The sequence below is a fragment of the Neoarius graeffei genome, chromosome 1 (genome assembly GCF_027579695.1).
Source record: "Neoarius graeffei isolate fNeoGra1 chromosome 1, fNeoGra1.pri, whole genome shotgun sequence".
In the NCBI taxonomy this organism is placed as follows: domain Eukaryota; kingdom Metazoa; phylum Chordata; class Actinopteri; order Siluriformes; family Ariidae; genus Neoarius; species Neoarius graeffei.
Window position 1 is genome coordinate 53,473,351 of NC_083569.1, and position 26,402 is coordinate 53,499,752.

General features: G+C 42.8%; 1 protein-coding gene across 10 annotated transcripts in view; it reads left to right on the top strand.

Moving 5' to 3' along the window:
• Positions 1-204: 204 nt before the first annotated feature.
• zdhhc21 (zinc finger DHHC-type palmitoyltransferase 21) overlaps positions 205-26,402 on the top strand; it is a 37,809-nt gene continuing 11,611 nt past the window's right edge. For 2 of the 10 annotated variants that reach the window (XM_060934457.1, XM_060934496.1), the window contains exons 1-5: positions 414-1,835; positions 3,031-3,272; positions 9,718-9,816; positions 17,280-17,391; positions 23,619-23,757. In XM_060934457.1, the coding sequence (XP_060790440.1) occupies positions 3,119-3,272; positions 9,718-9,816; positions 17,280-17,391; positions 23,619-23,757 (504 nt within the window). In that variant the 5' untranslated portion in view covers positions 414-1,835; positions 3,031-3,118. Of the gene's footprint in view, positions 286-413; positions 1,836-2,097; positions 2,186-3,030; positions 3,273-6,824; positions 7,290-7,386; positions 7,646-9,717; positions 9,817-17,279; positions 17,392-23,618; positions 23,758-26,402 lie in introns of those variants that run through there. The other 8 variants (XM_060934466.1, XM_060934486.1, XM_060934476.1 and 5 more) reach the window with 8 other exon arrangements.

A 26,402-nucleotide genomic window follows, 5' to 3' on the forward strand; every position in this document is an offset into this window, starting at 1 on the left:
TTCAAAAATGATTAATGCTTTGCTTAAAGGGAAGTGAATAGGGGAAAATATTTATTTATTATAATAGACTACTACAAAAACCCCAAACCCATTCAGTTCCTTTACAATCATTTTTCCTTTTCTATTCATAATGCAGAGGACCTGGAATTACTGATAATTTGCGGGATTGTTTTCCTGCTTCGCCTTTTCGGGCTTCGCGGCCACCGTAGAATCACAATCTGTCGGAAACGGTCTGAGCACTGCGGTTGCTTTCTGTCAGGTATTTTAGCAAGAGTATGTCAACCGGTAACTACTTCATCATCTTCTTCCCTGTTTTTAATGCGCTGCTGTGACTATAAGCGCTTGACTGCTTGCCGGATGTGATGGGTTTAATGCAGAATGAGAGATATATGATATGATATGATATGATATGATATGATATGATATGATATGATATGATATGGATGTGTTAGCTGATCTAATCCGCACGCGCAGCTAGCGCAGAGCCCGAGTGGACCTGCGGCCGGAAGTGGGGTTAAGGGGTAGAGGCGAGAGATCATTGCCATCTTTTCACTGTAAATGTGTGCTGTGAGATGTTGCCATGTTAGGCGCGGGGAGGAAGTGACCGCTTTACAAAACCGACATTTATCGCACAATAACTGACCAACTTTCCGTGAGGCGCGAGCTGTTCCCTGCGGGAGGGACTCTGTGTTGGGATCGCAGAGAGATTATTTGTTTGATGTGTATTAGTTCACTTACTTATCCGGGACTAAACTCGTTCCTGGTGGTGAGTCTTAGATACTTTAGTAATGTGTTGGAGAAGGAAGTCTTTTTACGGGTTCACTAAAAATTATATATTCTCTGTGCCTGTCTGTCTGTCTGTCTGTCACTCTGTGTCTCTCTGTCTCTCTCTCTGTGTCACTGTGTCTGTCTGTCACTCTGTGTCTGTCTGTCACTCTGTCACTCTGTGTCTGTCTGTCTCTCTGTCACTCTGTCTCTCTGTCTGTCTCTCTGTGTCACTGTGTCTGTCTGTCTGTCACTCTGTCTGTCACTCTGTGTCTGTCTGTCTGTCTGTCTCTCTGTGTCACTCTCTTTCTGTTTGTCTGTCACTCTGTCTCTCTGTGTCTCTCTGTCTCTGTCTCTCTGTCTGTCTCTCTCTCTCTGTGTCACTCTCTGTCTTTCTCTGTGTCACTCTGTCTCTCTATCACTCTCTGTGTCTCTCTCTGTGTCACTGTCTCTGTCTGTCACTCTGTCTCTCAGTCGCTATCTCTCTGTCTGTCACTCTGTCTCTCAGTCGCTATCTCTCTGTCTGTCACTCTGTCTCTCAGTCGCTATCTCTCTGTCTGTCACTCTGTCTCTCAGTCGCTATCTCTCTGTCTGTCACTCTGTCTCTCAGTCGCTATCTCTCTGTCTGTCACTCTGTCTCTCAGTCGCTATCTCTCTGTCTGTCACTCTGTCTCTCAGTCGCTATCTCTCTGTCTGTCACTCTGTCTCTCAGTCGCTATCTCTCTGTCTGTCACTCTGTCTCTCAGTCTATCTCTCTCTCTGTCACTCTGTCTCTCAGTCTTTATCTCTCTCTGTCACTCTGTCTCTCAGTCTCTCTGTCTTTCAGTCTTTCTCTGTCACTCACTCTCTGTCTCACTGTCTGTCTCTCTTTGTCACTCACTCTCTGTCTCACTGTCACTCTCTCTCTGTCACTTTCTGTCACTCTGTCTCAGTCTCGGTCACTCTCTGTGTCTCTGTCTCTCTCTCTAGAAGTGATCTATTTTACATGTTTATTATGCTTCCCTTTTAGTTCCCTATGGCTGGGACCAGTGAACTGCTGCTTCTCTCTTCACAATAGCGCACAGGAAAAGGTATTTAAGAGGCTAATAATTAAAATAGACCGACAGTTTATTGTGTCCTACTGAAGCTGACACGCTGTGGCCCAGCCTTAACTGTAAATGCTTCCTTATATATGATTGTTTGGAAGGATACATAGTTCTAAGTCTTTGATATGTATTTAATCAGCTCTGCTAGTTTGCATCATGGAATCTGTGTTGTTTCTTTTCCTCAATTAATACAGATAAAACCTATATTTCATACAATTTAGATCAGCATTTCTCAACCTTTTTTCAGTCACAGCACCCTTCAGAAGTATGCAAATTCTCAAGGCACTCCCATATAAAATACACGCAGTCACGCTGACCATACGCTGACCCCGGCAGTGACGTTGTGACATGGGAAAGGGGCCGTGAGACAAATTTTGATGATGCATGAGGCGGTGATGATCTGCATTAGTGTAACTATCTTTTTTTTTTTTTAATTTTAATTCATTTTATTTATTTCAATGTTAGAATAGGGCAGCACGGTGGTGTAGTGGTTAGCGCTGTCGCCTCACAGCAAGAAGGTTCTGGGTTCGAGCCCAGCGGCTGACGAGGGCCTCTCTGTGTGGAGTTTGCATGTTCTCCCCGTGTCCGTGTGGGTTTCCTCCAGGTGCTCCGGTTTCCCCCACAGTTCAAAGACATGCAGGTTAGGTTAACTGGTGACTCTAAATTGACCGTAGGTGTGAATGGGAGTGTGAATGGTTGTCTGTGTCTATGTGTCAGCCCTGTGATGACCTGGCGACTTGTCCAGGGTGTACCCCGCCTTTCGCCCGTAGTCAGCTGGGACAGGCTCCAGCTTGCCTGCGACCCTGTAGAACAGGATAAAGCGGCTAGAGATAATGAGATGAGATGAGAATGTTAGAATATATAATTTTTTGACGGCACCTCTAACAAAGCCAGATGGCACCCCGGTTGAGAAAGGCTGATTTTAGATAATAGCAACTCCAGCGTGCATTTCTGCAGAAGCAAATAGACTTGAACTTGAAATGACACTCAGCTGCGGTTTATTGCATCACTGTGCCTTATAGTGAAATGCCCTTTCTTTTTACTATTTGAGAATAAAAAGAAAGAGCATTATTAGGATTCCGATAAAGACTCTTCTCTTGTTACGTGATGCATTTTTTTTTTTTTAATATCCAGCTTCACCATGAATCACTATTTATGTTCCATTTAAATTGTACCCTAGTGTTCCCACCATTGATCTGAGTTCAAGCTGCTGTCAGGGAGCAGGAGTCTCTCATTGTGTCCTTGGGCCTGTTGTGTTATGAAGAAGGATGAAGCTGCGGGTGCACTGCGTGGTGGACCCCATGGGCTGGTTCTGTCTCAGCTCAGTGCTGTTCATCTGGTTGTACAACACCATCCTCATCCCCAAGCTTGTGCTACTGCCACACTATGCTGAAGGACATATACCTGGAGCACTAGTTGTCTGTGAGTTGCAGTGACTAATATGGCTTAAATGTCAAATCTGATAATAATACCTGTAATATGATACTGCTGTCAGAAATGGTGAATATGAATGACCAATTTGTGTGGTGGTTATTTGTGTGTTCCTCCATACACAGCTCTTTTTTTTTTCCATACATGCAGTTCATACATTCTGTTCACTCTACAGTTCCAAGTATTGGAATGGCAAGGCCAATTCTTTTGTTTTATGTGGAAGACATCTGGGCTTGAACTCAAAAGATGAACATGAGATGATTGATCAGAATTTCAGTTTTCTTTTCCTCATATTTATGTCTGTTGCTCTATAACAATGGCCCTGATTGATTTTCCTTCTTTTCTCAGCATCAGAACCGCAATTGCTTTTCTCCCGTAGACAGCTCTCTGGTCTTCATGTTGGTTTATTGTTTGTAACAATAAATGCATTCTTCACAGGTGAAACCCAGGGCTCAAACCAAGAGCAGAAACTCTGAGCTATTAATCATTTATACACTCAGCCTAACAGGGCAAACCTGGGCAACAGGAAACACCTGTCGGTTACTTGTTCCAATATTTTTGATCACTGGGGGGGATGGGTGAGGTCAAACAAAAGGTGCCATGTTCTAAGTTGTTTAACACATCTGGATGTAAATATCAGGAAATGAAAGCTGATATTCTGATCTATCGTCTCGTATTCATTTTTTGAACTTGGACCCAAATGTTTTCGGTGTATAACAAAAACAAAATCATTGGTTTTGTCATTCCAGTACTTTCTGAGGGGATTGTAAAGGTCATGCATAATATGATCTTGAACTTGAAGACTGGTTGGTATTTATCCTATTGGATATGATCAAATGCTGGGTCATGCTGTGGTCTGATCCGTATTTTTAGTTCCTGCTTGTTTCAGGGCCATTTTGCCTCCACTACCTGAGATTAGTACTCAGTGGGGTTAATTCTTTACCAGTTGTCAAAGTGGTTAGCGCTGTTGCCTCACAGCAAGAAGGTCCGGGTTCGAGCCCAGCGGCCGGCGAGGGCCTTTCTGTGTGGAGTTTGCATGTTCTCCCCGTGTCCGCGTGGGTTTCCTCCGGGTGCTCCGGTTTCCCCCACAGTCCAAAGACATGCAGGTTAGGTTAACTGGTGACTCTAAATTGACCGTAGGTGTGAATGTGAGTGTGAATGGTTGTCTGTGTCTATTGCCGCTTTTCCACTACAAACGCGGCTGAGTTGGGCTGAGCCGTGCCGTGCTGAGTTGGGCTGAGTGGGGCTGTTGGAGTTGCATTTCGACTACAACCGCGCTGAACCATGCTGGCTGGAAGTGGGTGGACACATTGGGTGGAGTTAGCGAAAGTGGGTGGAAGTCACGTGATGTCGTTAAGCGGCGCAAACAGTGACATCAGTGATCTTTTAAGCGGTAGTCTCACGACCCGGATAGTAAACAATAAACATGGAGGACATGGAGTCGTTAGTGTTGCTGGTCTTGGTTCTGTGGCTTGTTGTCACCGACAACGCCAACAGATACTGGCAAGAGCGTATAGATGAGGCGCATAAGGCTTCAGAAATTCTCGTAATTCGTAATTATTCTTCTTCCGGGTTTACGGTGTTTACAGATCCCAGCGTGCTCACGGGGCGTGTGTGGGCATGTGAGGACACTCCTCCTCACCAATCAGTGCACAGGGGAGTGTCTGCTCACGCCCCCAGCCTCACTCGGCTCGCTTTGGCTCGCTTCAGCCCCACTCCAAAACGGTGCGAGTTTTAGGGGCTAAGCAGGGCTGAAGCGAGCCGAGTCGTGCTGCTCTTTGGTAGTCAAAACGCGAGCCGTGTCGGGCTGAAGTGAGCTGAAGCGAGCTGAAGTGAGCTGAAAAAGGGTAGTGGAAAAGGGCCATTTGTGTCAGCCCTGTGATGACCTGGCGGCTTGTCTAGGGTGTACCCCGCCTTTTGCCCGTAGTCAGCTGGGATAGGCTCCAGCTTGCTTGCAGCCCTGTAGAACAGGATAAAGCGGCTAGAGATGATGAGATGAGATGAGAGGAGATGATGCTAAGCTGCTGCTTAGTAAACTTCAGAATTCATCCCCCGTCTGCTGCAGTCAGTAGTTACGTCATCAGTAAAGAGAAATGAGTCAGTTCCACTGGCAGCCATGCATACTCTTGTTGCCATGTTTCTTGGAAGAGGTGTTTTGCTTTGCACAACAAGCAATTCCTGTATTTCCATATCGTGTTGGTGCATCTTTGTTTCATCTCCACTTAGATTCACTTTAAGAAGTCAACTGCTTTTTGTACGTACTGATAGCTGGCCTTTTCTGTTCTTGAGGCTTGCCGTTGTTTTGCGTCCTGTAGTCAACAATCTGAGGTCATGCTGATGTATTCTTCTGCACATAGTCTATGGCTCATCTTTACGGTCATACAGTCGTCAACATTCGCAGTTTTATTTATAACTGATCCTGTTGTTTGGTCACTAAGCAATGTCCTGCTTTAATGGGATTTATACTTCTGTGGTCCTTGTGGCGAGAGACTGAAAGACGTACTGTACATCTAGAATCCAATCTAGATCTTCTTTTATTAGTTTTTGTCTGCACATGACTGTCTCAGAAATCCACCAGTTAGTCAAAAACAAAGGTACACTTAAAAATACTCCTGACAGCATTTAATGTTATTATTTGTTCTCTTTACATTCTAGCATGTGCATTTAAAATATACAGTATACGTTTGGCCTTGCCAGGTTCCGTAACAGGAAACGACTCAAATGATGTGGATCAAGAACATCTAACAACAAAAGAATGAAAACCTCCTTTCTCCCAATCTTGTGCTAACGTTCAGGAATTCTAGGCTGCGCAGCGTGTGTTTTTAGAGGTCTGAATTTGTAGGGTACACTAAAGTGCAGCTTTGTGTTTGTTTACATTTTGAATTTCAATACTTGTAGATGAAGCTAACGCCTACTAATATCTCTATCTTTAAACCTCGGTCACTGGTTGCGTTCGAAACAGAAGGTCGCTGCCTTGTTGCCTCACTGCTGGAATAGACGGGTGTCTCATAAGGCAGGACTTTTTGACTGAAGGCATCTTTTAAGGACAATAACCTTTTAGGATCACATTTACGATAACATGACATCAGCACGACGTGCAACTCAACCAAAGAGTTAGCTAGTTGGTGAACAGATGCCTCACAAATCGCATCAAACAAATGTATTCGGTTACAGTCACGGGGTTATAAGACAGTGCAATGTTTATTTCATGGTAACTTTTCAAAAATCTAAGCGATAAAAGCCCAAAACTTATATTTGTATGTGGAATCATTTTTCTGTGATGTTTGGTCAGCCATCTTTTTAAAAAAAATATTTTTACTGTTGCTTGAAGGAGCTGCTGCATGGATTTCTGAGTAATGGGCAACAGAAAAAGGAATAGAAAATGTAAAGTAAATACATGCATGGGTTGGTGGCTTGCAATATTGAGAGCCCGTAAGAAAAGTTTCAGGCATGTTTGACCATTTTTATAAGAAAGTTGTGAGTGTTTTTGTATCGCTACTCTAATGCCACCAGTACGCTGCCATGTTGCCTGTTGGAAGGGCGATGCGTGATGTCATTTGGGTGCAAGGCTGAGTGTAAGGCTGAGTGTCGCTCTTCAGTACTGAAGGGGCAAAGTGAAAGGTCTACAGTACTAAGGTGACAATGTCAAATTATTATTTATTGATTTATTTATTAAATTTTTTCCACTATACATCTGAAATAGTGTATTAATGAGCTGCAGCCCTGACTTATGGACAAACCTGAACTCTTTACCTGTAAAACGAGGCTGAAACTGTGTGTTATACTACTCGTTGGCATGCTCTCGACTCCTTCATGAAAAACTTCCTCACCAAGACGTCCCCAGGCTCGCCTACCGTAATTACCGTAGTATGCAGTCCAAACCCCATGGCAACGCAGAAAGAGGGCAAACAAGCACTGCTTTACTATACAGGATTCATGTGAATATTACAGGAGGATGCACTTGTACAGAAAAAGGCGGAAATATTGCCAGAAACACCGAAGCTGCTGGTATGATATGGATTTATTTGGTAAAATTCATACATGTACATCACATGCACACTTCAAGCACAGTGAAATTCATCCTCTGCATTTAACCCATCTGAAGCAGTGAACACACGCGTGTGCGCGCACACACCCAGAGCAGTGGGCAGCCACACCAGAGCGCCCGGGGAGCAGTCAGGGCTTCGGTACCTTGCTCAAGGGCACCTCAGCCCAAGGCCACCCCACGTCAACCTAACTGCATGTCTTTGGATTGTGGGGGAAACTGGAGCAAACCCACACAGACACGGGGAGAACATGCAAACTCCACACAGAAAGGCCCTTGCCGTCCACGGGGCTCGAACCCGGAAGCTTCTTGCTGTGAGGTGACCGTGCTAACCACTACACCACCGTGCCGCCCATGTAAAAAGAGTATAAATAGCACCGAGGACAACACAAAGTATAAAATACACTTATTTCCAATGTGGTCCTCTTGATGACAGCAGGAAACAATAAAATATAAGAGACAATAATAAATTGACAAAATTGTATAAACAATGGTGAAAGTCATAAATAAAAACTATATGCTAACTGTAATTATCACAGAGTACAGCTAGATTACAGAAATGGCACCAAAATGATTAGTTACTCTTTATTGCCCAAAGTATTTGCTCACCTGCCTTGACTCACATATGAGCTTAAGTGACATCCCATTCCTAATCCAGAGGGTTCAATATGACGTCGGTCCACCCTTTGCAGCTAGAACAGCTTCAACTCTTCTGGGAAGGCTGTCCACGAGGTTTAGGAGTGTGTTTATGGGAATTTTTGACCATTCTTCCAGAAGCGCATTTGTGAGGTCACACACTGATGTTGGACGAGAAGGCCTGGCTCTCAGTCTCCGCTCTAATTCATCCCAAAGGTGTTCTATCGGGTTGAGGTCAGGACTCTGTGCAGGCCGGTCAAGTTCATCCACACCAGACTCTGTCATCCATGTCTTTATGGACCTTGCTTTGTGCACTGGTGCACAGTCATGTTGGAAGAGGGGCCAGCTCCAAACTGTAAAAACAGTCTGCATGCCTAGGTGCTTGATTTTATACACCTGTGGCCATGGAAGTGATTGGAACACCTGATTCCGATAATTTGGATGGGTGAGCAAATACTTTTGGCAATATAGTGTATATACACATCATAAAACTGGGTTTGGAATTTACTCCATAAAAGCTGTTTCACCTGTTTCTTAAAATTATCACGTGTTTGGCTAGATTGCAGTGATTGAGGTCGGCTATTCCACAAACAAATTCCTGTATATACCTAAAAGAGCTCCGAATGGTTTCCGTAAACGTGACGTCACTTACAGTACAATACACGGCCGTATTCGACAAAATGGACCACAGCGCCAGTGATGTTTCTTCACTGATTTCCCCGAGTATTTCGGACAATAACACGAATAATGATGATCATGATAAACAATTATGACCATATCAATTGCAGGCTTTTGTCTAAACCAGGGAATTCACATGAATCGTTAGTTTATATCATAATGTATCTTCATAACTGAATTAAAAAATTTTTTTTCTTTTAAGGATATGTCGATGTTGCCGTCAACTGGTGACAGTTTGAAGGCATCTTAAAAATTGGAACTGAGAGTTCGATCAGTTTTGAATGGTCCTTGATGCCTCGCTGTCTTGTTAGACAGTTGTCCTCCTGAGGCAGCCTTTGCCCCAGTTCAAACACATCCTCGGTTTCATTTCAAATCCAGTTTGCTGTCACTTATATGTGAACTAAACTGTGTACCATGATGAATATCTTTAAGCATGCTAGCATGTGAGCATGGAATTAGCAAGATCTTTGTCATGTTACTGAACTACTTTGGACTACTTTCTGCTGATACAGAAGTGTTGGCTTTCTTCTGTTCTGCATTTCTATCGCCACTAATTTTTACGTTCAATATTTATAGATCTCAACTGCAGCGTTGTTCAAAAACACGTGTTCCTAATCGATACAATGAGAGACGTGACAAGGCTCAGTTTTTAAAGTGGTTCGTCCAGCCATACCAAGGAGACAGAATGAGAAATATGGTATCTTAGATGTTATCAGTCCTGGTTTTTCAGGCCTTTTTAAAATTTCAAAACTATGCAAATCCTTCACTCTGTAAAGTATTTAGAGCACACAATGTTCTGGAAGGTAGCAGAACTGCACAGATGTTTATCCTGATCTTCCACGCCCCAGTATATCTTATGAAAGGCTTGGTAATTAGCTGACTAGTTCAGATGTGTTAAAGGAAAACAGTAAACTGTGCATGAATGGAATTTCATAAAGAAGAATATTTTTGAGACTAGTATGCACACTGAAAGTTTTTTCCATATGTACAGTACTAATATTTTCTTTTAGTATATTACAAGTTAGATGCCAGAAGTAAACTTTCTGTCTGTCTGTCTGTCTGTCTGTCTGTTCCAAGGTTACTACCTAGCGTCACTCTTGTGTGTGTCTGCATTGTTAAGGGCTTCAACGGCAGATCCAGGACGACTTGCTCAAGACCCCAAAATCCCCTTAACAGGTGACTACCTAACTAATAATAACATCCCAAGTGCAACAACTGGAACAGTGTGTTTTGTTTGTCAAGCCCTGCCCTCCAGTTTTGGTGCTACTGCAGGGGACCGTGGAATTTTCTTGAAATATTCTTAGCCAAATTCATTAGTGCTGTCAAGCGATTAAAATATTTAATTGCGATTAATGTCACGACTGTCATAGTTAACTCGCGATTAATCGCAATTTAATCGCACATTTTTGTCACATAAAAAAAACATTGTAATTCTCTTATCAGCATAAAAAAGTGAATGGGCTTGCTTTGTACCAATGTTTTTTTTTTATTGCAAAGCATAACACGTCTTGACACAGCCACTGCAAAGTGAAACCTAAGCCGAGCACCGGCGCGGGGCTAGCAAGAGAACCATGAGTGAAATGATCTACTGTTTGAGTTAGTCTACAACTCCGAGAGATAGGTTACACAGTGACGGTAGGCTTGACATGCTTGATTATAATATAAAGTACACTATTATATTAAGTTTAAGTTGTTCGTTGATAAATATTGCATTGAATCTGATCTTTACTGTTTCAGCTCACTTAACACATTTTGTACTTTTACACTTTCTGTCTGTTGATGCATCGCGCTGTCCAATCAGAGGCGGCCAAATTTGCATATTAGAGGAAGGATTTCTGGGATAGCATTGAGTTTACAGTTCAGAGGGATCTGGCTTCTTTAGACGCTGTCTTTTTAAAACTGAATAAATATTTAAAAAGAGCCAAATGAGCCAGTCTTTTGAACGGCTCTTTTCAAAGAACGGATCACAAAGATGCGGATCCCATCAAAGAGCCATAAATCCCATCTCTACTAGCGCGCCCTCCCCGCGCTGGTTCTTGGGGGGGGCAGAGGACTCTGGCTGTGCGGGGCGTGGCATTACAGTCTAGCTGCTATCGGTTTTCTAACCAAAGTCTCTGTTCCAAGTTCCTGGCAGTTTCAAAAGCTTATGAAAAACCTACATCATGCCACAGAGCGTTAATCTCGCGATAAAAAAATTATCGCCGTTAAAATTGAGTCAAGTTAATGCGTTAATAACGTGACATTTTTCTCATCTCATCTCATTATCTCTAGCCGCTTTATCCTTCTACAGGGTCGCAGGCAAGCTGGAGCCTATCCCAGCTGACTACGGGCGAAAGGCGGGGTACACCCTGGACAAGTCGCCAGGTCATCACAGGGCTGACACATAGACACAGACAACCATTCACACTCACATTCACACCTACGGTCAATTTAGAGCCACCAGTTAACCTAACCTGCATGTCTTTGGACTGTGGGGGAAACCGGAGCACCCGGAGGAAACCCACGCGGACACGGGGAGAACATGCAAACTCCGCACAGAAAGGCCCTCGCCGGCCACGGGGCTCGAACCCGGACCTTCTTGCTGTGAGGCGACAGCGCTAACCACTACACCACCGTGCCGCCCCGTGACATTTTTGACAGCACTAAAATTCATATATCGCAATTTCTATATCATAGCATTTTTAACAATTCCACATACATGGTGTTTCTCTGAGTACATTAAAGCACTCTTTCTATACCGAGATGGTTTAAAAAGCTCCAGTCATTTTTACCCCTTTTCCACCCAATCAGTTCCAGGGCTGGTTCGGGGCCGGTGCTGGTTCACAACTCGTTCAACTTGCGAGCCAGCTGAGAACTAGTTTGCTTTTCCATAGCTCGCGGTGCTAAGGGAAGCCACGTCATTACGTCGCTGTATACGTCAGTTACGTCGCTACATTTGCATAAACCTTGGCGTGAATATCGAAGCAAAAACAACACGGAAGAAGCAGCAGCAGCAGCAACAACAATAATAATAATAATGGATGACTTCGCGTTTGTACAGCTGCTGCTTCTCGTCGCTTAAAAATGGCGATCTTTCGCGGTCTTGTTATTGTTGTTGGTCTTAACAACTCCGCCCCCCCCGCTGACGTAAGCGGTTCTTTCCTCTGGCCCAGCAGAGAGTTGGTGCTAGCCTGGAACCGGTTTTTCTGGCCCCAGAGCCAGTTCTTTGTCAGTGGAAACAGAAAACCCGGTTCCAAACTAAGCACTGACCCCGAACCAGCCCTGGAACTGATTTGGTGGAAGAGGGGCATTTGAGGTCTTTGTTGGGCTGTACCGTTGATGATGTACATTTTTTTTTTTTTTTAATTTGTTATTAAACTAAACTTGTCATACTTTTTAACTGTTTAATTACATTTAAAGTTATGTACGTCTGTAAGACAAGTTTTTTATCTTCCACTGGTCGAAAGGCCCGAAGGGGGATTATGTCATGTCGATGTCCGTCCATCCCGGGAAGGGTGCTCACCTTCTGAAATCAACTCCTCTCTCAATTTTTGGAGGAATTTCACGAAACTTGACAGGATTCTTTGGTTTATGTTGGTAATACGCATGTTGCAATTTCGTTCAATTCAGTGGCATTTTACCAGAGTTATGGCCCTTGATTACCGAACTTGTACTTTTGACAATTTCATGAAAGTGTGCTCGTCTTCTGAAATGAACTCCTCTCACAGTTCTTGGAGGAATTTCACAAAACTTTGCAAAAAGCTTTGCTATATGTCAGTAACGCGCATATTACAATTTCGTTCAATTCGGTCACATTTCACCAGAGTTATGGCCCTTCATTACCAAACTTGTACTTCGACAATTTCATGAGGGTGTATTAAGCACTTATAGCATGGATATAGTTGCCAGTGAGGGATATTGCGCTCTCAGAGCACTTTATCACTTATGTTATTGCTGGGTTTCACGTGACGTCACATCCGCCTCATTAGTTATTCAGAACTTTAGCTGGTGGTCTACCAAAGCTCAGTCGACAAAGCGTTTGTATGGAGAAGGTGCATTGCTCGCGTGAAAAACGCCTTACACTTGCGTTGTTTGAGGTTGTTCGAATCGATCAAACCGTGAAACTGATAAAAGTTTCTTCAAGGTTCCCCGTGAACTAATAAAAAAGGGTGAACGAGCACAGGATTTCACAAAAAGACGTCGAGAAAGGTGGCTTTCGAACCTCCTCAGTGAAATCGAAGGAAGCTGAGTCGAAGCATGCTTGAGTTTGCAGTGATCACTTGGTGAAAGGTTTGTATCCCTCTCGGCTATGTCCTTGGTGTTTTCCAAGTGCTTTTCTTGCTACGTGTTGTTATTTTACGGTACTTTTTTTTAGTCATGAAGTGCTAAAGTCCCCAGCTGTTTCTTTATTTACTCCTCACAAAGTCCATATGCATGAAGGTTGGAACAGAACTCTTCCCCAGCCATACAGTTACAATGCGCCGTGATCACTTCTCCGTCTTGTTTAACTAAGATCCAGGTCTTTAAAGGGGTTTCTGATGATCTTTGTGAATGATTTAGCTGAGAGATAGGAGCCGACACAAGTGAGAATCAAGCGAACTGTTGTTTGTTTACACTTCAACTTGCAGCGCTTCGTTGTAAAGACGCGAACAAAAAGCTTAAAAAAAACCCATACTTACACGGGCAAAAACAATACAGGATTCATTCGGCACAACTTGATACTGAGCTCCTTTACCCAGCCACATACAAAAAAGTTGTAAGCCTCCATACTCTTCCACGCTTTCATCTGTTTTGTGGTGTAGAAGGATGTCTGCAACACCAGATAGTTCGAGATGTCGGGGAACTCGACTGAAGGGTAGTTTTCGAGATCGTATGACAAATCCTTCTTTCCCAGACTGTAGGGGTCGATTCCGTTGCACATAGCAATCTTCTGAAGATACCTAAAGCGAGCAGCGGCTTCTAGATTATGAGCGTACTCTGATAAGTTATTGCTAGTTGTTTGCACTACGGCAGCCGTTTAGACCACCAGCTATTTCACTTCCGGTAAAACCGCTAAGAAAAGTCACGTGACTGAAACCCAGCAATAGCAGTTGTTACCTCAGCATTCTCTCGCTCTCTCTCGTTCTCAGACAAAACAATGCCACTTGTCACGCTACTGAGTAACTGAACTCTTTCCAGTGGTGGAAAACTTACTGAAAGTGTTGAGACTCATTTCAGAAATGTTCCGTACGGAAGACTCCACTATATCAATTATTTTTACGTTTTTACATTACATTAAAGGGCATATCTTGGACCAATTTCAGTTTTTTTTTATCTGAAAGTATGTCTGTTTACACACTCATCCAGAAGGGTAATTTTGCACAAGGCCATCTGTCTACAGCAGAAAAAAATAAAATAACAAAACACGTCTGGAAAAATCCCAAGGGAGTCTGGAGCCAGATTCGTGACGTCACCTGCGGAAGCGCCAGCAGGCTGCGAGAGTTTTGCACGGTTTCAGTGCACAGCCTGTGTAGACCAAGCGCTCCCATTTCTCTCTCATTGTCTGGGCTTTTGGGAAACGATGAGTACTAATCCCATCAAGATTGGTGTTGCTACACCCTCCTACCGGTACGATACATCTGTTAACCATTTTAATAATTACGCGATAACGTTGAAGAAATGTGCAGAAAACCACCAGGTCGTTTTCTCATAAACAAACCAGCGCTGACGTAGGATTCAGAAGGAGGCATCCCGCACGCGATGTCACGAAAATCAGTGTTTGCCGGGAAATCCAAACGCCAAGTTTTTTCAGAGGCGGACCAATTCTCCTCAAATGGCTCGATTTCAACTGAATTTTTCTGGTATTGCGCAAGGTAAAAAAAATTGCAGAGAATGCGGAATGTGACAGATATTTGACCAAAGTTTAATATAAAATAGGGGAATTACATTGATCTTGCTCCTGAATTTACCCGTGATATGCACTTTAAAGGCATTTAGCAGACACTGTTATCCAGAGTGGCGTACAACATACCCAGAGCAGCCTGGGGAGCAGTTGGGGATTAGGTGTCTTGCTCAAGGCACTTCAGCCATTCCTGTTGGTTCACTGAATCAAACCAGTGACCTTTTGGTCCAAACGCTGCTTCTCTAACCATTAGGCCATGGCTTTCCTCTTTTACTTTGTTAAATAACAAACTTTTAATCCATTTATTATTCACCTTTGCTGGCATCCGATTACAAAAATTCAGCTCAATTTTGGCACGATTTTGCCATCAAATTTCCAGTTGTTTCTGTTTCTAAAGTCAACGTTTTACCTTTTCTCTGACGCTGCACCCTGTTCAGTGCCTGTAGTCGATTATCGCACGGGGTCTGGTTTTTGATGTTTACAAAAGAAGTCATGCACAATTTGCGAATAAGTCGATTTCCAAAGTAATGCTTGAATATTTAGTTGATTTTGGCAGTATGAATGAGTGTCTGACAACATGGAAAGGATCCCTTGTGTAAACATCAGAAAACAGCCCCGGTGCAATAATCAGCTATAAGCACTGAATGGAGTGCTGCGTTGGAGACTGGAAGAAAGGAACAGGAGAACAATGAGCATTGAAACAGTTTCCTTTTTTTTTTAACAGTTATTAAACAGACACAAGAAAGAAAGAAAGCACAACTTTATTCATCACACACTTGTGAAATTTTCTCTCTGCATTTAACCCATCTGAAGCATTGAGCACACACGTGAGCAATGAGCACACACACATACCCAGAGCAGTGGGCAGTCATGCTAACAGCACCCGGGGAGCAGTCAGGAGTTCGGTGCCTCGCTCAAGGCCATCCCATATTAACCTAACCCCATGTCTTTGGACTGTGGGGGAAACCGGAGCACCCGGAGGAAACCCACGCAGACACGGGGAGAACATGCAAACTCCGCACAGAAAGGCCCTCGCCGGCCGCTGGGTTCGAACCCACTTACATCACCGTGCCGCCCGTATCTCTATAGGGATTCTTTCCATGTTGTCAGACACTTCTAATAACATTGAGTCTGTCATTGGCAAACTCAAACACTACTTTGACGCAGATGTTTGCTCCATGGAATTACGTTGGATAGCCGTTTTGCAGTTGCTGGTTATAGCGTTGTCACTCAATACTGGACAGATTTCAATTTTTTTTTCTTTTCTTTGTCTGTAATAAATATTTTGACCCAAAGAGATGGAGAAATGGGGCTCAGGTTAAAAAAAAAATCCCGGAGTTTTCCTTTAACTCAGTCCCGTCTTCATTTTTGGCGAAAACAAAATGCTTTACTTTGACGCGGATGTTCGCGCCATAGAATTACGTTCGATAGCCGTTTTGCATTTGCTAGTTATAGTGTCTGTTGACGGCGGCACGGTGGTGTAGTGGTTAGCGCTGTCGCCTCACAGCAAGAAGGTCCTGGGTTCGAGCCCTGGGGCCGGCGAGGGCCTTTCTGTGTGGAGTTTGCATGTTCTCCTCGTGTCCGCGTGGGTTTCCTCCGGGTGCTCCGGTTTCCCCCACAGTCCAAAGACATGCAGGTTAGGTTAACTGGTGACTCTAAATTGACCGTAGGTGTGAATGTGAGTGTGAATGGTTGTCTGTGTCTATGTGTCAGCCCTGTGATGACCTGGCGACTTGTCCAGGGTGTACCCCGCCTTTCGCCCGTAGTCAGCTGGGATAGGCTCCAGCTTGCCTGCGACCCTGTAGAAGGATAAAGCGGCTAGAGATAATGAGATGAGATGAAATACAAGGAGAGAGGGGTCTTGGCTTGACTTTTTATGAAGTTTCACATGCACACCAGCAGAGGACACTGCTGTTCCGGTTTTTACCTCATAAAGACTTGACTTGACCAGTCGGCATAACACATTGACCAGTGTAGTGACAAAAAGATCATCTTTACTTTTAAACCATTCTGTGCCTAGCATTTGTTCAAGATCTTACAATGCTTTGGGAAAACTTTGGCACTTGGAGACACAAGGGTTTACCATGCTAACTGGTCATATTAGGACAACAGGAATGTTTTCCATAGTTTCTGAAAAAAAAAAAGGTGTAAAGTTAAAAGGTATATAAAAACAGACACCCTACTGTTAATTCTCTGTGAGTTTCCAGGTCTGTTAAGGGAGAAGATTTGTGACGGCTCTAATAGAATCAGAGAGGAGATCACCTTATCTGCACAGTGCTAATTTAGTTAAGCCTCCGTCAGCCTTTCGGTGAATGTGTGTAAAAGTAGCACATGCCCGATGATTGTAATAGCATTAGCAATTATATTGACCAGATAAGGTCATATTAGGTCAAATGTGTCAGGGCAGTAAATAACATAGAGGTAATAACTCGATAATTTAAATATGGTAGTTGTGAGTGATGAGCATTAAAATGGCTCAGCACTGATCACCTCACATTGTGTCTGAGATAATATGGAAGAAAGTTAGTAGAAATTATTTGTTAGATGAACTATTAGATATCATGCATATGCATCTTGCTGGTGTATTCGGTTCATATTCGTATGCCGTAGTTATTAGGAATGATTAAATATTTACGCAGAACCAGAAAAAGAAGTGGTTAGTGATCTCTTCATGTTCGTTTTCTGTAAACGTAGAAACATTTTTGCTTCGACTAGATCATTTTTAATAAATATCTCGGTTTGTCATATTTGTGCGGTTTCTCTTTGTGATTCGTTATAGAACGTGAACACTGGGAGCTGTGCAATAAATGCAACCTTATGAGGCCAAAGAGGTCACACCACTGTAGCCGCTGTGGCCACTGTGTACGCCGCATGGACCACCATTGTCCCTGGTAAGAATGCGTCTCCATAAACGTCTTCATTGTTCGCTGGTTGTAAGCAATGTAAAATACACACAGTCTTGATTTTCCCAAGTGATGGTAAATTGTCTCGGGAAGAAATGTCAACCTCCGAGCCTTTCCTGGATGGTTCTGTTCTATAGAGCTTTGTTTGCCTTTTCTAACGCACCAAATTCTGACTATGAAGACCTTGGTAATCAGCTAATAAGTAGATCAGTTGTTAAATTATTATTATTTTTTTTAATCAATATTCTATTTCTCTCATTGTATAAAATGTAGGAATGCATTTCTGACAGCTGTTCTGTCACTGCTATAGCAGGTTATGAGTGTTTGAAATATGCTCTGTAATATATCAGTCCATATGTCAAAGCAATGGCCGTAAACGAGATTCGCTGAGACCTGTGTGAGACTTCGTAGGACGGAAATAAAATGTACAGCGAAAATCAAAATGACCAACAGCTGCCAACGTTGCCAAAAGACACGTGCGCCCTCCTTCGAATGCTGACGTAATCAAGCCGGAAGTTTCCCGTGTCCAAAATCGCTCCCAACTCACTATATAGTGGGGACGCCATTTTGTAGTGCTGTCCGAAACCTTAGTGAGGATTATTTACACCCTATATAGTGCACTCAAAGTATCCCACAATGCATCACGAAAAGTAGTGTACAACCGATGGTCACTAACCAAAGCAATATATCCCATCATGCATTGTGGTCGCGCTGAAAGAAATCAAATTAAAAGCCTAAAATTTGATTTAATAAAAGGCAGCGGCAAAGAAGAAAGTATTCAGCCTTGATTTAAAAGAACTGAAAGATGCAGGAACTTTGTATTGATTAATGTAGGAAATGCGCTCAGTATAATGTGGATTTATCACAAAAATACATGCATGCGTTTTATTATTTTGAAAACTCACCAGCCGACTGATCTGGCACGTTTTAATCATGCGACAGTAATGACGTAAATACCAGCATGATGGACTAGTGTCCGAAAGCGTTTTTTTTTTTTCATTTAACCAATGGTTCGAAGTCGTATGGAATAATCTCCATCACTGATGAAGCTGGCAAATCTCATCTCCTCTCATCTCATCTCATTATCTGTAGCCGCTTTATCCTGTTCTACAGGGTCGCAGGCGAGCTGGAGCCTATCCCAGCTGACTACGGGCGAAAGGCGGGGTACACCCTGGACAAGTCGCCAGGTCATCACAGGGCTGACACATAGACACAGACAACCATTCACACTCACATTCACACCTACGGTCAATTTAGAGCCACCAGTTAACCTAACCTGCATGTCTTTGGACTGTGGGGGAAACCGGAGCACCCGGAGGAAACCCACGCGGACACGGGGAGAACATGCAAACTCCACACAGAAAGGCCCTCGCCGGCCACGGGGCTCGAACCCAGAACCTTCTTGCTGTGAGGCGACAACGCTAACCACTACACCACCGTGCCGCCTGAAGCTGGCAAATCTCAAAATTAATCTAAATTGGAATGATGTGGCGATCTGGCTGCTGTGTAAACAGTTTTTGAAATGGCGGCGCTGACACTTCACGTTTGAAGTCTCGCACAAGTCTTGTGAAGATCGCGCGGATAAGCGACGCCTGCCGTGGACCATACGAACTACATTCAGCATGGCTAAAAACCGAAAAGGCCGATAAATGTAATATAATATGTCAATACGAGTCACGATATAAGGTTAATAAAACTGAAAACATAATGAATAACACGTTAATTAAGAAATAAAGCAAGTTTAAAAATGACTTCAGTTCCCCTTTAAGTAGAATGCTAAACTTTGCAGTATCACACACCTCATTTCCGAGATTTTGGACTGAGGAATAAGAACTTTGGGGAAATGTTTTGTGAAAATACAATTGAGTTTATGTTCTATTAGTGAAGCTGAAGTTGTAATAGAGCATCTGTTCATTGGCTTTTGATTTCCAGGCTTGTGAATTTGATAATATGGATTTAACATGTGCAAACAAAACTGACCACGATTCTTGGAGTACTTCAAAAATAAATTTGCACTTAATGTTCATTGCTAACAATTATTATTTAAACTATGAATGTAGAATTTTTTTTTTAATGACCCTAGTCTAACTATTTAGAGCTAGACGACCTTTCGATTTCATAAAATCGGTGACATTTAGTTCCCTCTGGAATTTGGTCATTGTGATGTATGATTATTTCTGTACTGTCTAAAAAAAAACAAAAAAAACAAAAACAGGCCATTCTGTGGCTGGGAAGTTATTTAATTTGAAGTGATTCCCTAACAAATAATGTGCATGAAATCGCTCGCTTTGCGCAGTCAAGCAGACAGAGGAAGTGTGTGTGTGTGTGTGTGTGTGTGTGTGCGCGCACATACACAGGTTTTACCTTCTACCTCTTTTGGGTTTTACGGCAGCTGGCATCCACAGTGTTGTATTACTGCCATCTGCAGGTTTACCTTGATCGTGCACTGACGGTTATTTTTTAGTTTGGTCCTGCATTTCCTTTCCGTCGCTGCATAACGTCTTTTCTTCTCGCTTTCCGTTGCTGTAGTCGATCTTTCACGTTTCATTCGCACACTCAAGTCCTCCGTTTTTCTCTCCTGTTTCAGATTTGTATCCCACAATGCCTTGTGTGAACGGGGAAAGCCCACCACGTAATGCATGACGTAGTATCTTGAATTGGGTCATGATGAAGCAGGAAAAAATAGCAGAGAATTTAGGGCCATGTGGCCCTGAATTCATTAATTGTTCTATTTAAAAAAAAAAAAAAAAACTAATAAAATTGGAAGTGGGGCAGCACGGTGGTGTAGTGGTTAGCGCTGTCGCCTCACAGCAAGAAGGTCCGGGTTCGAGCCCCGTGGCCGGCGAGGGCCTTTCTGTGTGGAGTTTGCATGTTCTCCCCGTGTCCGCGTGGGTTTCCTCCGGGTGCTCCGGTTTCCCCCACAGTCCAAAGACATGCAGGTTAGGTTAACTGGTGACTCTAAATTGACCGTAGGTGTGAATGTGAGTGTGAATGGTTGTCTGTGTCTATGTGTCAGCCCTGTGATGACCTGGCGACTTGTCCAGGGTGTACCCCGCCTTTCACCCGTAGTCAGCTGGGATAGGCTCCAGCTTGCCTGCGACCCTGTAGAACAGGATAAAGCGGCTACAGATAATGAGATGAGATGAGATTAAAATAAAAAAAAATCACTCCGAGCTATACAACCCCGATTCCAAAAAAGTTGGGACAAAGTACAAATTGTAAATAAAAACGGAATGCAATGATGTGGAAGTTTCAAAATTCCATATTTGATTCAGAATAGAACATAGATGACATATCAAATGTTTAAACTGAGAAAATGTATCATTTAAAGAGAAAAATTAGGTGATTTTAAATTTCATGACAACAACACATCTCAAAAAAGTTGGGACAAGGCTATGTTTACCACTGTGAGACATCCCCTTTTCTCTTTACAACAGTCTGTAAACGTCTGGGGACTGAGGAGACAAGTTGCTCAAGTTTAGGGATAGGAATGTTAACCCATTCTTGTCTAATGTAGGATTCTAGTTGCTCAACTGTCTTAGGTCTTTTTTGTCGTATCTTCCGTTTTATGATGCGCCAAATGTTTTCTATGGGTGAAAGATCTGGACTGCAGGCTGGCCAGTTCAGTACCCGGACCCTTCTTCTACGCAGCCATGATGCTGTAATTGATGCAGTATGTGGTTTGGCATTGTCATGTTGGAAAATGCAAGGTCTTCCCTGAAAGAGACGTCGTCTGGATGGGAGCATATGTTGCTCTAGAACCTGGATATACCTTTCAGCATTGATGGTGTCTTTCCAGATGTGTAAGCTGCCCATGCCACACGCACTAATGCAACCCCATACCATCAGAGATGCAGGCTTCTGAACTGAGCGCTGATAACAACTTGGGTCGTCCTTCTCCTCTTTAGTCCGAATGACACGGCGTCCCTGATTTCCATAAAGAACTTCAAATTTTGATTCGTCTGACCACAGAACAGTTTTCCACTTTGCCACAGTCCATTTTAAATGAGCCTTGGCCCAGAGAAGACGTCTGCGCTTCTGGATCATATTTAGATACGGCTTCTTCTTTGAACTATAGAGTTTTAGCTGGCAACGGCAGATGGCACGGTGAATTGTGTTCACAGATAATGTTCTCTGGAAATATTCCTGAGCCCATTTTGTGATTTCCAATACAGAAGCATGCCTGTATGTGATGCAGTGCCGTCTAAGGGCCCGAAGATCACAGGCACTCAGTATGGTTTTCTGGCCTTGACCCTTACGCACAGAGATTCTTCCAGATTCTCTGAATCTTTTGATGATATTATGCACTGTAGATGATGATATGTTCAAACTCTTTGCAATTTTACACTGTTGAACTCCTTTCGGATATTGCTCCACTATTTGTCGGTGCAGAATTAGGGGGATTGGTGATCCTCTTCCCATCTTTACTTCTGAGAACCGCTGCCACTCCAAGATGCTCTTTTTATACCCAGTCATGTTAATGACCTATTGCCAATTGACCTAATGAGTTGCAATTTGGTCCTCCAGCTGTTCCTTTTTTGTACCTTTAACTTTTCCAGCCTCTTATTGCCCCTGTCCCAACTTTTTTGAGATGTGTTGCTGTCATGAAATTTCAAATGAGCCAATATTTGGCATGAAATTTCAAAATGTCTCACTTTCAACATTTGATATGTTGTCTATGTTCTATTGTGAATACAATATCAGTTTTTGAGATTTGTAAATTATTGCATTCCGTTTTTATTTACAATTTGTACTTTGTCCCAACTTTTTTGGAATCGGGGTTGTACTTCACAGACCCTTGGGGTACTGGAACTCTATTTTGAGAATCGTGTGACTACAGATCAGTCTATATTTCAGTACTTGGCTTACTAACTATTGAACCTACCGACCTAAAATATAAATCGACGTTTTGACTTTGCCTTCAAGGCATGTCAGCTTAATCTGATTGCTCAGGAAGATTGACACTGGGACCATAAAACGATATTTCTTAATCCTGAACATCTTAACTTAAGACACGTTCTACCACTTGTCTTTCTGATAATGTCATGACCACCTTTTGTTTCTTATCTCATGACCTGACGTTTACTGTGACCATGAATCATTAACTTTAATGATCTGAGTACAGGGTGGCATGGTGGTGTAGTGGTTAGCACTGTTGCCTCACAGCAAGAAGGTCCGGGTTCGAGCCCCGTGGCCGGCGAGGGCCTTTCTGTGTGGAGTTTGCATGTTCTCCCCGTGCCCGCGTGGGTTTCCTCCGGGTGCTCCGGTTTCCCCCACAGTCCAAAGACATGCAGGTTAGGTTAACTGGTGACTCTAAATTGACCGTAGGTGTGAATGTGAGTGTGAATGGTTGTCTGTGTCTATGTGTCAGCCCTGTGATGACCTGGCGACTTGTCCAGGGTGTACCCCGCCTTTCACCTGGCTCCAGCCTGCCTGCGACCCTGTAGAACAGGATAAAGCGGCTAGAGATGAGATGAGATATGAGTACACATGGAAGACAGAATAAGCATGTAAAGCTTAACACAGTATAAAAATTAAAAAAAGGTGGTCTTATGAATTTGACCCTTTACCCCAGACTGAGTGTGTTACCTTAAAAGACCTCAGTTTTTATACAGGTGTGTGTGTGTGTGTGTGTGTGTGTGTGTGTGTGTGTAAAGTTAATAAGGCTCCTATAGAAAGGTAAAATGAAGGGAAGGAGATATCAGATGACCAGGGGAGCGTGTGACTGCTAGCCCAAAGCGGAGTGGTACAGTACGACTGAAGAAGGCCTCAGTCTGTCTGGACTCAGCAAATCGTGACTTGCTGTCATCGCCTTTAATGGCCCAGAGAGAGGAAGGGCAGAAAAAAGTGCCCATATCTTTTTACAACTATTTGAATTAAGCTTCGACTTGGCTTCTCTATCCAGAGCTGTCTCTTTCTTTCTTTCTTTCTTTCTTTCTTTCTTTCTTTCTTTCTTTCTTTCTTTCTTTCTTTCTTTCTTTCTTTCTTTCTTTCTTTCTTTCTTTCTTTCTTTCTTTCTTTCTTTCTTTCTTTCTTTCTTTCTTCAATTCCATTCTCTTTCATGCTTACTGTATCTCCCTCTTGTACAGAACAAAGTGTTTTGCTTCAGAATTTCCAATCAGTTTGTCTATAAGTGATTTTTCTTATGTGTGTTTTGTGTGTAAAGATGTAATATAATGCTTTGTGTCTGTCTGTCTGTCTGTCTGTCTTTGCAGGATTAATAACTGTGTTGGTGAAGATAACCACTGGCTCTTTCTTCAGCTGTGTTTCTACACTCAGGTCCTGAGTCTCTACACTCTTGTGTTGGACTTCTGCCAGTACTACTACTTTCAGCCTCTAGTCTCATTGGACAAGGTACAAGCAGGCTACACTTGTATGTTTTGTTTTAAAGATTGATTGATTGATTCCGAACAGTAAAGAAGAAAGATATTTAAAAATAAATAAATAAATAAATAAATAAATAAATAAAATTGTCATAAACAAACAGAATAGCGTAACCACAAGGCAGTAACATAATAATGTTCGGAAAGGATTAGGAAGAAGTAAATAACTTATCAAATCCTAACCCTCTATTCCACCGCTAATCAAACGTCACTTTCCGCCATAATGAACTCTCATCTCATCTCATTATCTGTAGCCGCTTTATCCTGTTCTACAGGGTCGCAGGCAAGCTGGAGCCTATCCCAGCTGACTACGGGCGAAAGGCGGGGTACACCCTGGACAAGTCGCCAGGTCATCACAGGGCGCCATAATAAACTATATACAGTGGTGCTTGAAAGTTTGTGAACCCTTTAGAATTTTCTATATTTCTGCATAAATATGACCTAAAACATCATCAGATTTTCACACAAGTCCTAAAAGTAGATAAAGAGAACCCAGTTAAACAAATGAGACAAAAATATTATACTTGGTCATTTATTTATTGAGGAAAATGATCCAATGTTACATATCTGTGAGTGGCAAAAGTATGTGAACCTCTAGGATTAGCAGTTCATTTGAAGGTGAAATTAGAGTCAGGTGTTTTCAATCAATGGGATGACAATCAGGTGTGAGTAGGCGCCCTGTTTTATTTAAAGAACAGGGATCTATCAAAGTCTGATCTTCACAACGCATGTTTGTGGAAGTGTATCATGGCACAAACAAAGGAGATTTCTGAGGACCTCAGAAAAAGCGTTGTTGATGCTCATCAGGCTTGAAAAGGTTACAAAACCATCTCTAAAGAGTTTGGACTCCACCAATCCACAGTCAGACAGATTGTGTACAAATGGAGGAAATTCAAGACCATTGTTACCCTCCCCAGGAGTGGTCGACCAACAAAGATCACTCCAAGAGCAAGGTGTGTAATAGTCAGCAAGATCACAAAGGACCCCAGGGGAACTTCTAAGCAACTGAAGGCCTCTCTCATATTGGCTAATGTTAATGATCATGAGTCCATCATCAGGAGAACACTGAACAACAATGGTGTGCATGGCAGGGTTGCAAGGGAAGCCACTGCTCTCCAAAAAGAACATTGCTGCTTGTCTGCAGTTTGCTAAAGATCACATGGACAAGCCAGAAGGCTATTGGAAAAATGTTTTGTGGACGGATGAGACCAAAATAAACCTTTTTGATTTAAATGAGAAGCGTTATGTTTGGAGAAAGGAAAACACTGCATTCCAGTACAAGAACCTTATCCCATTTGTAAAACATGGTGGTGGTAGTATCATGGTTTGGGCCCGTTTTGCTGCATCTGGGCCAGGACGGCTTGCCATCATTGATGGAACAATGAATTCTGAATTATACCAGCGAATTCTAAAGGAAAATGTCAGAACATCTGTCCATGAACTGAATCTCAAGATAAGGTGGATCATGCAGCAAGACAACGACCCTAAGCACACGTCGTTCTACCAAAGAATGGTTAAAGAAGAAGAAAGTTAATGTTTTGGAATGGCCAAGTCAAAGTCCTGACCTTAATCCAATCGAAATGTTGTGGAAGGACCTGAAGCGAGCAGTTCATGTGAGGAAACCCACCAACATCCCAGAGTTGAAGCTGTTCTGTACGGAGGAATGGGCTAAAATTCCTCCAAGCCGGTGTGCAGGACTGATCAACAGTTACCGGAAACGTTTAGTTGCAGTTATTGCTGCACAAGGGGGTCACACCAGATACTGAAAGCAAAGGTTCACATACTTTTGCCACTCCCAAATATGTAATATTAGATAATTTTCCTCAATAAATAAATGACCAAGTATAATATGTTTGTCTCATTTGTTTAACTGGGTTCTCTTTATCTACTTTTAGGACTTGTGTGAAAATCTGATGATGTTTTAGGTCATATTTATGCAGAAATATAGAAAATTCTAAAGGGTTCACAAACTTTCAAGCACCACTGTATACAAAAAAAAAAAACAAAGTAGGTGGCACGGTGGTGTAGTGGTTAGCCCTGTCACCTCACAGCAAGAAGGTCCGGATTCGAGCCCCGTGGCTGGCGAGGGCCTTTCTGTGTGGAATTTGCATGTTCTCCCCGTGTCCGCGTGGGTTTCCTCCGGGTGCTCCGGTTTCCCCCACAGTCCAAAGACATGCAGGTTAGGTTAACTGGTGACTCTAAATTGAGCGTAGGTGTGAATGTGAGTGTGAATGGTTGTCTGTGTCTATGTGTCAGCCCTGTGATGACCTGGCGACTTGTCCAGGGTGTACCCCGCCTTTCGCCCGTAGTCAGCTGGGATAGGCTCCAGCTTGCCTGCGACCCTGTAGAACAGGATAAAGCGGCTAGAGATAATGAGATGAGATGAGAATGAGATGAAAACCAAAGCAACAAACAAAAAGAAAACATACCAAGATGGTATAATATTGACCAAATCAAAACATATATACAGATACTTACAGTGGTCCTTGAAAGTTTGTGAACCCTTTAGAATTTTCTATATTTCTGCATAAATATGACCTAAAACATCATCAGATTTTCACACAAGTCCTAAAAGTAGATAAAGAGAACCCAGTTAAACAAATGAGACAAAAATGT